Raw genomic sequence first — 15,212 nt, 5'->3', positions numbered from 1 at the left:
TTGCACGCGACACACGTCCATAGAGCATAACACAGTCTCGAGGGAATAATCATGTACGACGAATGTCCATAGAATGTCATTTAAATAAGTTTTTCTTTCTTTTTCGTTTATTTTGGATTTTTTGTTTTTTTTTTAATTTTTTGTTAAAATTTTAAATAGATGTGTTCTGTTTTAACGTTTTTAATTTTTTCATTTTTTTAAAATTTTTTTCAATTTTTTCTAAAGATTTTTTTTTCTTTTTGTTTTTTGGTTTTTTTAATATCTTACTACATATCGGTTTGAGTTTTAAACTAAATATCGGATTGAGTTTTAAATATTTAACAATTATAAAAATGTTAAATAAAAAGAATATTAATGATCATAATATTTTATGTTCATATTTTTTTTGAATTATATTATTTTTTGATGATAAAATTTTGAATCATATTATTTTGAATCATAATATTTTGAATCATAACGATATTATTCATCATATATTTTTTGATCATATTAATTTGGATAATAATATATTGAATTAAATAAAGTTTTTTCAATACAACATTTGGATCATTATATTTTTTTAATCATTTAATTTTAAATCATAAAAAATATAATAATTAAAGATCAATAAGATTATGTTTGACATACTAGCTGAAAAGTTAGTTGTTAGCTGAAAAACTGTATATTAAATAAAAAATCTACCGATGCTAAAAAGTTAGCTGATAAAAAATGATGTTTGACAAAACTAACTGAAAAATATAAAATGACAAAAAAAGACATTTAAAAAATTATGTTTCTAAAATTAGTTAAAGGATATATTTGAAATTTTTAAAAAAACTCATAAAAGCTAGTCTAACTAGTTTTTTAAAAAGCTAGTTTATAAGCAGACTTATAAGCTACTTTTTAGCTCTTCAAACATCACAACTTAAAAAACTCAAAAAATAAGGTAGCTTATCAGCTAGCTATGACGCACCAAACACAACCTAAATATTTATGATATATATATATATATATATATATATATATATATATATATATATATATATATATATATATATATATATATATATATATATGAGAATTACTAAGAGAATAAGTTGTTTAACAATGCGAATACGTTCAACCTTACAAGAATATCGTCATTTTCAAGCATTCTCGTTAATTATTTTTTTTTTCTCACACATCGTTATTCACTCATTTTCATTCTGATAGAATACGACCCAATAAAACATTCGGACATAATATAAGAATAATAATAATAAGTGTATAACAAACTTATAGACGATTTAATTAATGATAATGTGTGTTAATGACAATAGTTATGTAAGATTGAACGTATTTATATTATCAGACAACATATTTTTTTTATCATTCTCATAGCATACGATAGATGTACAATAATTAGTTATAATACTTGAACCTAACTTTTCTCTCTCTCTCTCTCTCTCTCTCTCTCTCTCTCTCTCTCTATATATATATATATATATATATATATATATATATATATATATATATATATATATATACACCGCAAATTGTACCGCTAAATATCTAAACCGTATTTTGCGGTGCTATGTGATGTGGACGTTTATGGGTGTACACGGTATAATAAACGTTCCTAATAAAAGGTAGTTTGAATGTAAAAGATTGAAATGAGATGGTTGGATATGTTTTATGGAACTGTTTTCTTAATTAATTGTTTGTGATTAAAATCACTAGTCGTTTTCTAATATATGCTAGTAAGTCGGTTTCTTACTATTTTTGTCACGACTACGTTTCAGTTTTTTTATTAGAAAAAATCTTTTCTAAAGTTATAGATGGCGATATTGTAAAAACTTCATAAAATTATTAGGTATACCATATGAGAATAAACTACCGTATGTTTTATCAATTACATTAACATTTATTAATGTTTTAAAAATTGGTTTGAAGCGGTCGGTCGAACCGGTTGGATCAGAAGTCGGAGAAGGGGACGGTTCAACTAGTATCGATTTTATGTCTATTTTTAAACAAGAATGAACTAGCTGATTTTTACAAAAACTCAGTTGAATCGGTTAAATTAAATTAGTTGACCCTGTTAAGTTGAATAAAAACACATGAAAATAAATTATTTTGTATAAAATTTTTTGGTGATTTTTCATATCTATTTAGATTTCTTTAAATATAACACATGGTAAATATTAATAAGCTTTTTCATGCGTTTGTGTTCACCTAAAACTATATTTTGTTTCCATATTATATTTTATTTTCATTTTATGTACAAGGATTGATATACAACTTATGATTATGTATTTTTATATGTATGTAGATTGATCTACAACTTCCATTTATGTGTTTTTGGTGTTCAAAATTATGGATGTCAAAATCTTGATTTATGTATGTGTGTGTAGAAAAATAGAAAAATTATGAAAATTATAGAAACCGTTGACTCGACGGTTGAACCGGTTAAACTGGGAACCGACCACCATACTTGTTCAATTTAAAATACCGGTTTTTAAAACATTGACATATATTATTTATTCAAATTTTCAAAATTTATTAAGCTATCAGATTATACTATTCCAAATTTAAACTGATTTTGGCTATTGAACTTATGGATGTAATCAAATCGAGCCAGCTTGTAAGATGTACGAAACCGATTTGAAAAATACTCAAAATCAACTCGGTTCAAATCGAGCTATTCAAGCATATTATCGAGTCAAACTCGAGTATTGGAATACTCCCCCGGTGAAACTAACAAAGTCACTTGAACTTAGTTATATTTATACTTTTGCCATTTGTTTTATTTATCTCTACATTATTGAAACCAGTCAAGTCCCGCCGACGAGCTTAATCATAATTCTATTACAATTAATGTTTCTTTTTTAATAATTAATTGAGCCTAACCGAACCAAGCTCAAAATATCTCGAGTCGAGCTTAAAATATAAGGCTCGAGTCAAACTCAATTTTTTTGTTATCAAATCGAATTTCAAACATAACACTACTCAAGTCAACTCGGTTCGATTGGCACCTTATTAGACCATAAACACTCAATATTGAAATACACTCCAAAACATCCTCTTCGAGCAACAAAACCAACAGCCACCTTAATTCAATATAATACCTTACGCAATGAAGTTTGTACATTATATGTTGCATTTAGTAATTTCTATCTTGGAAATAAAACATGGACATGGAGCCACATGCCGACGCGTTCCTCTCTATCCATTTTTCAATTCATCCTGGTGGCGGCGTTGGAGGCGGCAGTTCCACCACCGGAGCACGGCAAAGTGGACAGTCAGTGTGAGAGTACAACCACATGTCTATACAGTAAACATGAAAACAGTGATCACACATCGGCAATTTTCTCACTTCTTCCCCATCTTCAAAAACCGATAAGCAAACGGAGCATTCAGTGTCGGAATCCAACTGGTTTTTACTACCTTCCTCTCCTTTCTTGTACTTGAAACTTGACAATAAGCATATGGCGGAGCCACCGCGGGAGAGCGGTGGAGACATGGTGTTGGTAGGATTTCGCCGGCGGCGAGAGAGCTGGTTTTCTTGTGAGCGGCGCTGGTACTGGATGGTGCACCATCGGACGATGATGAGGTTGTAGAAAGCTAGGACGATGGCTGCGGTGGCTACCACCACGAGACCGTAGTACAACATGGGGATGTTTGGCTTTTGAGGCGGAAGCGACGACGCTGGCGGTGGTGGTGGGGTGGTGAAAGGTCTTTCAACATTTAGATAGCCTCCCATTTAATTTGGACAAGAAATTGTGAAATTGTATGTACTATTTTGGTGGTTGGGGAAAAGATGTGGCTAAGAAGGGTGGTTTAGTTTATACTCCTTAGTCCTTACAAAATGGTATTCGTATTTTTAGAACAATGAAATAAATCGATACAATAATAGAATGAATGATTGATGTGACAAAATAGGCTATTATGACGTTTTATTATATTATTGATTGATACGTAAAATCATGTCATCTGAACATGATATTTGGTATTATATATATAAATGAGATAAAATCATAAAATTCTAATATATTTTTATTATAATATATATGTGATACCATTTTAGGTTATTATTCTTTTTTTACACCTTGTCATCATGGTTTTAAAACGTGCCTCTTATTTTATAAACGACAAGATTATTTTGGTCATATAATCACAAATAGTAAAGGCTTAGATCAATACATCTTGTATCAAAGAGACCTTGATGCTCCCGACTGGATTGAGGGGATCTTGATTCGATATCACCAAAAAAGGCAAAAGGCAGGAGAGTCTCAAAAGTCAAATTACATTCTTTATAGGGTCGTCCATAGGTGTTAGGACGACTAGACGACAAACTAGACGATCTTCTTAGTCCTCAAATTAAATACATAATGTTGGAGGGAGTGATGTCATACTTATCACAGTCTACGTAGACGTTTCGTCAACTTTGTCATACTCTTTGTAATTTTTGTTATTTTAATGACATGGGTTGCTACACTTGCCATAATATATTTTTTTAATTAATTAGTTTAAAAAAGTAAACATTTCAAACATTTTATTTGTTTCTAAAACTAAAATTTCATTAACATCAAAAAAAAAAAAAAACATACACTTACACTTAAAAAACAAAACACATTTGAAACTAAAATAATACACACTTAAACATAAAAAACGTAACACACTTGAAATTAAACTAATAAACACTTAAACTTAAAAACATAACATACTAAAAAAAATTAAATTAAAAGACACTGAGTTTAAATTTGAGCAAATTTTAGAGACTGTCTCACAATTTGCCAAAACTCAACAAGCAGAAAATGTTTGTCAGCTTCAACATGGTAAGCCTGAAGAGCATTCGTTAGCAAAATATTTTCATTTTCACCATTTCAGCTTCATGTATCACCTTACGAAACACATTTGGAGAAGAGTTGATATTCGAGGAATAGGGGCTTAACTGTTGTATGTTTCGGCGACCTTTCCCTCAAAAACTACACGAATTGTTGTTAAATTGGATTGAGTCTTCTATTACATCATTCCATGAACGAACGAGTATCATCTCTTCTTCAGGAGACCAAGCACGAGTCATTTTTAGTGATGGTGTTTAGAATAATATGAAAAATAAGAAAGTTAAGAGAATTGAATTAAGAAGATTTGAACGGGTGAAGAATAAATAAGAATGATGGTATTTATAATTGAAGATTATTTGAAATTAAAAAAAACGGTTATATTTTTTAAAAGTATGTATTTATTGAAAAAAAGAATGTGAGTTCATCGGTAAAAAAAAAAATAAAAAATAAAAAAATTGTTTCTCTCATCGATGAAATTGTTTACTCAGAGAGCAAGAGAAGAGATTTTGTGGAATGATTTCCAAGTAATTTATTAATCGACTGGTACATGGTTATATACACAATAATATCAACAAACTTCCTAAGATACAGGTTACAACGATAAACTAAGATCTGATAACTTATACAACAAATCTTATTAATTAGGATAAGTCTTATCCCATTAAGCTCTCGCCAACACTCCCCCTCAAGGTGGAGAATGGATATCCACCATTCCCAGCTTGCTTAGAGAGCTTTCGAAAATCCTTCCACACACAGCTTTAGTTAGCATGTCAGCTAGCTGTTCACTTGATGCTACATGAGGCAGTTTCACATTTCCCTTTTCGAGGTGATCCTTAATGAAGTGTCGATCGATTTCAACATGCTTGGTTCGATCATGCTGAATCGGATTGTTGGCTATTTTTACTGCTGATTCATTATCACAATACAATTGTATAGGTGCCTTCAAGACAATTCCCAAATCAAGTAAAATTCTCCTTATCCACAAAAGTTCACATATTCCATGTACCATTCCACGAAACTCCGCTTCAGCACTTGATCGTGAGACCACTTTTTGCTTTTTACTCCGCCAAGTTACCAAATTGCCCCCTACAAATGTAAAGTAACCAGAAGTGGACTTCCCATCCATTCTATCACCTCCCCAATCCGCATCTGAGTACCCGCTTACTTCTAATTCTTCATCAGTTTTCACATTTCGTCCAAAGAACACGCCTTTTCCAGGAGATGATTTCAGGTACCTTAAGATTCGATTAACAGCACTCATGTGTTGTTCTCCAGGTGCGTGCATGAAACGGCTAACCACACTAACTGCATATGCAATATCGGGTCGTGTGTGAGCTAGATAGATCAGTTTTCCTACCAGTTTCTGGTACCTTCCCTTATTCGTTGGTACTTGACCTTCCTCAATTTGCAAGTTATGATTAGTTTCAATAGGAGTGTTCACTGGTTTATAGCCGAGCATTCCTGTTTCAGCAAGGAGGTCCAATATGTACTTCCGCTGGCATAGATTTATATCGGCTTTAGACCTGGATACTTCTATGCCTAAGAAATATTTGAGGTGACCTAAGTCTTTCAGTTCGAATTCTGCTGCAAGGACCTTCTTTAACTTGTCGATTTCTTCACTATCATCCCTAGTTATGACCATATCATCTACGTACACGATTAGTGCAGTTACCTTTCCTCCTCTTACTTTAACAAAGAGAGTGTGATCAGCATCACTTTGTCGGTATCCTGTTTTCTTCATGAAGGTCGAAAATCTCCCAAACCATGCTCTGGGAGATTGTTTTAATCCATATAGGGCCCTTTTCAGTTTACATACTTTCCCTTTACTGTTTGTTCCCGGTGGAGGGTCCATATACACCTCTTCTTCCAAGTAACCATTCAAAAACGCGTTTTTTACATCAAATTGTCTTAATGGCCGGTCTCTGTTTGCAGCAATGGAAATCAACACCCTAATTGTGTTCATCTTGGCTACTGGGGCAAAAGTATCACCATAGTCAATGTCGTATTTTTGTGTGTACCCCTTTGCAACCAAGCGAGCCTTGTATCTGTCTATATTCCCTTTCTCATCCAATTTTATGTTGTAAATCCACCGGCATCCCACCGTCTTCTTTCCCTTCGGAAGACATACTAACTCCCAAGTCTCGTTCTTTTGTAGTGCCTCCATCTCCTCATTCATTGCCCTTTTCCATTTCTCATCTTCTAATGCTTCGTGTACATCTCTTGGGATCACAATGTTGGACAGTTTCTACACTCGTAGTGCGTGTGACTCTGACAAACGATGATGTGATACAAAATTCCCAATGGGATACTTAGACCTCGCTTTAATATCAGGTACATATTGCTTCTTTGGTTGGCCTCGGTTAGTTCTCTCCGGATACCGTCTTTCGATTATTTCCTCCACATTGGTTCCATGTACAGTGTCCTCCAGTTCTTCATCATCATGCATAAAATCACTCAAAGAACCAGTGTCAAGAACGACATCTGGTGTGTTAGTATCTGGTATGTGTTGTTCAGCATTCTGGCTAGATTCAGGTTCTTCATTCATGCTAGACTCTGGCTGGACATCGGTACTAGGTGTGTCTTGACTTGAATTTACACACTCTGTATCATGTTCTTCATTCTCTAACTGAAAGCTTGAAATTTCTTCATAAAAGTCGTGGGTTTCTACTTCTGCATTCTTCTCCCCCTGAAGAGAACACCCATGACCAAAGTAAGGAACAGTTTCATGAAATGAAACATCCCTTGTAACATGGACCTTATTTTGAACTGTATCCAAACACCGATACCCTTCCTTTGTATCTGCATATCCAAGAAACATGCATTTCACAGACCTTGGTTCCAACTTTCCCACATTCTGATATACATATGCAGTGCAGCCAAAAATGCGTGGTTCAAGGCCATCAGTTTGTGATATGTCAGTGAGTTCTCGTAGCTTCTGTAGCGGTGTTTGAAATCCTAGCACTTTTGATGGTGTTCGATTCAAGAGATAGGCAGCTGATCGTAGTGCTTCACCCCAGAATTTCCTGGGTACTTCCATATCAAATAGAGAGGCTCGAACAACTTCAAGAAGTTGTCGATTTTTCCTCTCTGCCAATCCATTTTGCTGGGGAGACCTTGCACACGACATTTGGTGGCGAATCAAATTCTGTTTACAGAAGTTTTTCATGGTATAATTTATGTACTCCCCTCCATTATCAGATTGGAGCACTTGAATTTCCCTTCTGTACACTGTTTTAATGGTGTTATATAGTTCTTTAAACGCCTGAAATACTTCTCCTTTATGCTTAAGGAGTGACACCCATGTCATTCATGTACTTTCATCAATGAATGGTACGAAGTATTTTGATCCATCAGGAGTGGGTATGGGGGCGGGGCCCCATACATCAGAGTGAATCTTCATAAAAGGAATTGAAGTTTTATTATCACTAGAAGCATATGAAATTTTCGTGTTCTTTGCCAACTCACAAACCCCACACTTCAAATCATTATCCAATACATTTGAAAACAAACTAGGTTTAAGCTTTCTAAGGTAATTAAAAGACAAATGTCCTAGCCTACGATGCCATAACATTGCTAAGGACTTATTCACTTCTATTACTGCTGTATGATACGCCTGGCTTTGGTGATTCTCGTCCAGGTAGTACAATCTTCCCCGCCTAGTACCATAGCCAAGAGTCTGATGAGTTACCATATCCTGAAAGACACATTCATATTTCCAAAAGATAACATAACAGTTTAGTGCTTCTGTGATCTGGCTGACAGATAATAAATTCGAAGATAATGAAGGAACTACAAGGACATTATCAAGATCCATAGACTTTGTTACTTTTATAGTTCCTTCACTCACTACAGGTGTCATTTCTCCATTAGCAGTTTTAACATTCGTTTGTGAGGGTTCGGTTTTTTTGATTAATTTTGAAGGATCATTTGTCATATGATCCGTTGCCCCTGTATCAATTACCCATTGGTTTGAGAGTTTGCTTTGATTATTTTGTGACATACCCGGATTAGTAGTAGTATGGGCTGCAACTGGAGTGGTTGATTCTTCACTTTGAGGAGTCTTGACTGTTGTAGCTTGAACTATTCGCTTCCTGGGTTTCTTTGAGAAATCCCACCATTCGGGGTATCCAATAAGCTCATAACACTTTGACTTTGAATGTCCATCTTCCCCACAATGAGTGCAGGTAAGAGAGTTGCCCTTGTTGGTCTTCACTTTGGGATTCAGAGGCCTATTTCGAGAGGTAAAGTGGACCATGCTATCTGCCTCAATTTTGGGATCTTCCATGGACTGACGCTGGTTATGATCCTTTCTGATATAGGCGTATGAAGATTCGAGGGTAAGTGGTGGGTCTTTTCTGAGAATTTCACTTCGTGCTTGATTGAATTCGTGATCAAGGCCTGCCAGAAATATGTGGACATGAAACCTTGATTGAGTTTTGTTTGAGGCTACTGTTGACTCGACAGTCTCCCCCTCTGATATTGATCTAGCATCAATTTCCTGAAAGATACTTACCAATTCATTGTAGTACGCGGGTAGCGATCTCCCATTCTGGCGAGTATTGAAGGATCTTCGGTTCAATTCGAACAATTGGGTCATCCGACCCATCATAGAATTTCTTTTTCGCTGCTTCCCAAATTTCTGCTGCAGTTGGTAGGCGGATGAATCTGCGCATTAGGTTAGGATTCATAGAATCAATGAGCCAGCTCTTGACCCGGTTGTTATCAGTGACCCATGCTTCAATCGATTTTTCATTCACTGAGGGTTTCACTGAGGTACCAGTGATGAACCCTGATTTGTTACGAGCCCCGATACGCATCTCCATGAGTTGAGACCACAACGGGTAATTGGTATCATCGAGAATAACCCCTGTTGGAAATGGGGCATCTTGAACGTTTTGCACAATCACCGATGAGGATGATCCAGGGGTTTCGCCTTCGTTCCCCATGGTATTTCGAATACTTCGTAGGGTTTGGCTACTTAGTGAGATTCGTTCACTGATTCAACAATTAAGAAGATCAGGAATTTGAGGGGTTTTTTTTTATTGCTCTAATACCATGTTTACTCAGAGAGCAAGAGAAGAGATTTTGTGGAATGATTTCCAAGTAATTTATTAATCGACTGGTACATGGTTATATACACAATAATATCAACAAACTTCCTAAGATACAGGTTACAACGATAAACTAGGATCTGATAACTTATACAACAAATCTTATTAATTAGGATAAGTCTTATCCCATTAAGCTCTCGCCAACAGAAATATCACCGAGTTGCCGAATCGAGCTCGGTCGGCCTCGTCTTCGTCCTGGTGTTTGCCGAATAAGATGGGGATCAGCCACTGCAAGTGGCGTAAGCGTTGATATTTAAAAGCTATTATACTGGTCCTCGAAAGTCAATACATGGTTCAAGTTTGTTAGTATTTGATATTGATCCTCGAGGTTATTTTGTGTTAAAATTACATATTTCCTTGTCATTTGATTTTTTCCTCTAAATTTCGTTACTATTTGATATTAGTCCTCGGAAGTGAATACATGGTTCAAGTTCAAGCTTTAAACTAAAGCTGTTGTGATTTGGCCTTCTAAGTGGTATTGCTGCAGAATATTTTTTGGTTCATATTGGTTTGTAACAAAAGTAAAGTTTGAGTTGATTGGAAGTGTTCTCATTTGATTTGTTTAATATTGATGGTATAGCTGCTTGCATTTTTGTATCTTTCAGTTTTTTTTTCTTTTGTATTGTTCTGTATTTTTTATCTCCGGATTTACATGGTTTTCATTGGTTACTGGTTGGTTTCTTTTATAAATTACCATTTTTGTAACATTGGTTTGAAATAAAAACACTATTTACAATTTACTGTTTGATAGTGGAATTAATGCCTTTAGAAGATCATATTTTGACTATAAAAAGGTCCACCATATCTTTTTAAACAACAAATGTTCTAAAGCAACAAATATATACTTCAAAGATAATGGTGAAGAATCTTGTTCATTTTTTCAAACTTAATATTCATAGTTACTGAAGAGCCTCATTCTTTTAGTAAAAGTTTTGTCGTTTAAGGGTCTTATTTTTTATTTTGCAACTCAGTTTGAACCGGATCTCTCTCTAATGCTAAAGTCATCATAGCTGAGCACATAAAAGATTGTTTTTCGACCAGTTTTCCGAATGCAGACATGTAGTGGTGGTGGCTGGCGGACCCTACGGTGGCGACCTACACATACAACAATTTTCAAGCCATTTTCCTAGCGACCTAGAGGTTTTAGGTATGGGTGAGCAAAAACCAAGCCGCAAATCGAAAAAACCATATAAACCGAAACTGAAATAAAAACTGACGATGCGGTTTTTAGTTTTGCAAAAACTGCAAAAAACCGAACCGCACTATATATATATATATATATATATATATATATATATATATATATATATATATAGATATATATATATATGCTTATGTTATTTTATTCTAACTAATTATTGTGCGAATATCGTATGCTATGAGAATTACTAAGAGAATAAGTTGTTTAGTAATTCAAATACGTTCAACCTTACAAAAATATCGTCATTATCATGCATTCTCGCTAATTTTTTTTGTTCTCACACATCGTTTTTCACTTATTTTCATTCTGACAGAATACGACTCAATAAAACATTATGACAACATTATGACAGAAATGAGAATAATAATAATAAGTGTATATGACAATAGTTATGTAAGATTGAACGTATTTATATTATCAAACAACATATTTTATTTATCAGTATCATAGCATACGATATCCGCTCAATAATTAATTAAAATATTTGAACCTAGCTCTTTCTCTTTCTCTCTCTCTCTCTCTCTCTCTATATATATATATATATATATATATATATATATATATATATATATATATATATATTAAGTGTTAATATTTGTAAGAATGAAGAACTCGTGACAATTAAAATTTATATAAATATAAATATCTATCTTATCAGAGGATGATTATATATTTTTAAGCATATATTCTGTGATATTTACAAGAACAAATAATGGTTATGACATTTTTTAACATTTAAAGATGAAGAGTACTAGTGATGATAGTATTATTTCATACATCAAAAGGCATCATCTACTTACTGAAGATCTTAAATGTGTTTTACGTGAAGCTCTTTCTAGTGATGTTGGTTTATTTATGGCGGTGGAAGAAACTTTGAAGGCCTTTAGTCAATGGATGTGTGGGAAGTGTATGGCTTTACATGTTGTTAGCCGTTATTGTCATCGCCCGAATGGTCGTGTGAGTTTTGTTACACGGGTTGACGGCTCGAGTCGTTACATTGTCAGTATTTTAAAGTCGTCTACTAAAGAGTCGGTGACAAATGTTCTTGGAGGTTTGGTTTTTGATGTTGGGCTCCTTGATTGTGTTTTTAAAGATCCTATCACTACTGTCAAGAGTATCCCCCATAGTTGTCGCCTTGCTTTCTCTCAAGCTTTGAAAACAACTCTTTACAAGGTGATTGTCGGCTCAATTGATGCATGTATTTGCTTGTTACTTCTTCCTTGTTGCACACTGCAAGTGTTTAGGCCCAAGAATAGACAAGAATGTAGGTCTGGGAATAGAAAATCCTTACAACAAAACTCCATCTTGAAGTCCTTTGGATACATGGGGGAAAGAGGATGGTATCAGTAAGTTAGTTCAAAATATGTTAGACAATCCTGAGGTTGGGGCCATGGGACAGGGTGGAGGCATCATTTAGAAAAAGTCTACATCAAGTAACACCAACATCAGGTAGTGTCTCCGTAAGGTTGCAGATGGGCATTTTACCGCAACAGTGAAAGTGTTATGCTCATCGGGTGTTTCACCATACAATGGTGATACTATTAAAGCTTTGGAGGACAAACACCCTTTCAGGCCACCCCCATCCATGCCGAGCCCCATCATTTCTGAACCTCCCCTTATAGCAGACTCTGATTGTGTATTTGGTTGCATTAAATCTTTCCCTAAAGGAACTTCATACGAGAGAGATGGCTTGAGGGATCAACACATCCTGAATGCCCTTTATGGAGAAGGGTCTGCTATAGCCATAGATCTCAAACGTGCTATCACTTTAGTGGTTAATTTATGGTTAGCGGGAAAATGCCCAACCATTTTGGCAGAGTTTGTTGCATCCGCTCCTCTCACGCCTCTGATTAAACCTGACAACGGGATTCGTCCAATTGCAGTAGGCACTATATGGAGACGTCTGTTTTCTAAGGTTGCCATGAAAGGTGTGGGTAAAGACATGGTTAAGTACCTTAATGATTTTCAGTTCGGGTTGGTGTGTCCGGGGGTGTTGAGGCGGTGTTACACAGTGCCAATAGAGTGTTGAGTGAACACCACGTTGATGGGTCTCTTGCTCCTCGAGGTTAAAAAATGTGCCCTTATATTTCTCTGTGGGTGAATTTCTTGTACGGGCAAGCAGCGAGACTTTATATCAGAGACCAACATATATGGTCTACCATTGGGGTGCAGCAAGGCGACCCCTTAGGCCCTCTTTTTTGCCCTCGTTTTGCACATGCTTGTGCATAAAATTAGAGACAATTGTAAGCTCATTCTCCATGCTTTGTATCTAGATGATGGGACTCTCATTGGGATTCAGAGGAGGTGGCTAGAGTGTTGAACATTATTCGGGTGAATGGTCCAGGCTTAGGTCTTGAGTTGAACATCAAGAAAACGAAGATTTTTTTGGCCCTCTTGTGATAGTAGGAAGCTTCTTGCCGATTTATTCCAAACGGATATAGGGAGACCTTCTTTGGGGATGGAGCTCATTTTTTTTTTTTTTGGGGGGGGGGGGGGGGCTGTTAACAAAGATGCATGGTTTATTAGCGGGCTGGACATGAAGAGAACGGTCAATGTTATTGATTTGATGGGTCTTCTTCCATAACTATGTGACCCGTAAAGTGATCTCATTTTGCTTCGATCATGTATGGACATTGCAAAATTTTTCTTTGGTTTAAGGACATGCCAACCGGTGCACATAGAAGAGGCAGCTTTGTTTTTATACAAAGGATTACACAGGTCTATCGAGGATATGGTGGTATGTGGAGGCCCTTCTTTGGAGACATCCAGTGGCGTCTGGCTTCCTTGCCTATTTGTTTTGGTGGTTTGGGTTTGTACTCAGCATACGAGGTTTCCTCCTACGCATTTGTAGCCTCGGGGGCCCAATCTTGGGCATTATAAGACCACATCTTATGTGACAATGGCATATATGGTATGGACTTTGATTACCTATGTGCTTTGACTCGTCTTCGCAATACGATTCCGGGATTAGACTGTAGCGGTTTCACTAATAAGGACACCCCCCCCAAAAAAATCCCAAAAAGCATTGGCGTATGCCATTTTTAGCAAAATCGTCAAAGATATGGAAGTCAACTTCGACATGACTGTTAGACAGAAAACAGTTTTGAGTGTCTTCGGGCATCTCACGCTAAGGATTTTCTGCTAATTATCCCTATTGATGGCCTCAACCAACATATGTCTCCTGTAGAGTATCGAACTATCTGTTGTTACCGCCTCATGATTCCTCTATTCCCAATTGACGAGATATGCCCAGTTTGCCGTAAGGCATGCTTGGACACTTTTGGGAAGCATGCGGTTCATTGTAGAGAGCTCCCTGGTTTCAAGTACCGATATGATGTGGTTAGGGATGTTTTCTTTGATGTTTGTCAGGGTGTTGGTAGTTCTGTGAAGAAAGAAGCGCCAATGAACTTTTTGACGGACCCGCAGGATGGAAGATCCACACTCAGGCCGGCTGATATTTTGGTCTTTGGATGGATAGGAGGGAAGCACGCTTGTGTGGATCTTACTGGGGTCTCTCCTCTCGTCGGTTTGAGGAGCAGGGTTCACAGCAGGGCATGCCGCTTTGAAAGTCGTTGCATGCAAAGTGGCAAGGCACGAGAATGCATGTATAGAAAATCAACATGTGTTTGTACTTTTTGCATATGAATTTGGATTTTTCGCGCCAGAGATGGTGGAGCTCCTCAACAGAGTCCAACGGGTCATGCATTCTAATGTTATATCTCCTAGATCCACATATGTTTTCAAAAGAATTAGTTTTGCCATCCAGAAATGGCTAGCGGTGCAGCTTGTTGCCCGTTTGTCTTCTATCGATATGTATTGAACTATTTTTGTGTTCAATCCACTTATACTATTACCTTAATAAGTCAATTTCCCTTTATCATATATTACATCATGACACTTTATGTGTGAACGGGTGATGTTGAGAAAGAAAGTATGATCGGTTGTGTGTCATATCAGTGTGACTTGCATGACCACGTATTATCATGTCTAGAATCGTTTAAGATGGTACTTCTCGTTGGAAAGTAGTAGTCCAGTTCCTTGAAGGAACATGTTATGAAACACGGAGAGAGCCCTTAAGAACAAGCTTTGAAGCAAAGC

The 15,212-nt window shown here is 35.9% G+C and overlaps 1 protein-coding gene across 1 annotated transcript; it reads right to left on the bottom strand.

The window, feature by feature from the left end:
- Nucleotides 1-3,040: 3,040 nt before the first annotated feature.
- Nucleotides 3,041-3,846, bottom strand: LOC111892483 (RING-H2 finger protein ATL52). The gene has a single exon (XM_023888521.2). The coding sequence runs from the start codon at nucleotides 3,716-3,718 to the stop codon at nucleotides 3,197-3,199; it is 522 nt and encodes a 173-aa protein (XP_023744289.1). The 5' UTR covers nucleotides 3,719-3,846; the 3' UTR covers nucleotides 3,041-3,196.
- Between the last annotated feature and the right edge of the window lie 11,366 nt (nucleotides 3,847-15,212).

The sequence above is a fragment of the Lactuca sativa genome, chromosome 5 (assembly GCF_002870075.4).
Source record: "Lactuca sativa cultivar Salinas chromosome 5, Lsat_Salinas_v11, whole genome shotgun sequence".
NCBI lineage: Eukaryota > Viridiplantae > Streptophyta > Magnoliopsida > Asterales > Asteraceae > Lactuca > Lactuca sativa.
Note: the sequence above shows the minus strand (reverse complement) of the source record. Positions and strands in the feature narration are given on the sequence as shown.

Coding starts and splice junctions, on each gene's coding strand:
- LOC111892483 (XM_023888521.2), bottom strand. CDS start 3,718: ATGGGAGGCTATCTAAATGTTGAAAGACCTTTCACCACCCCACCACCA.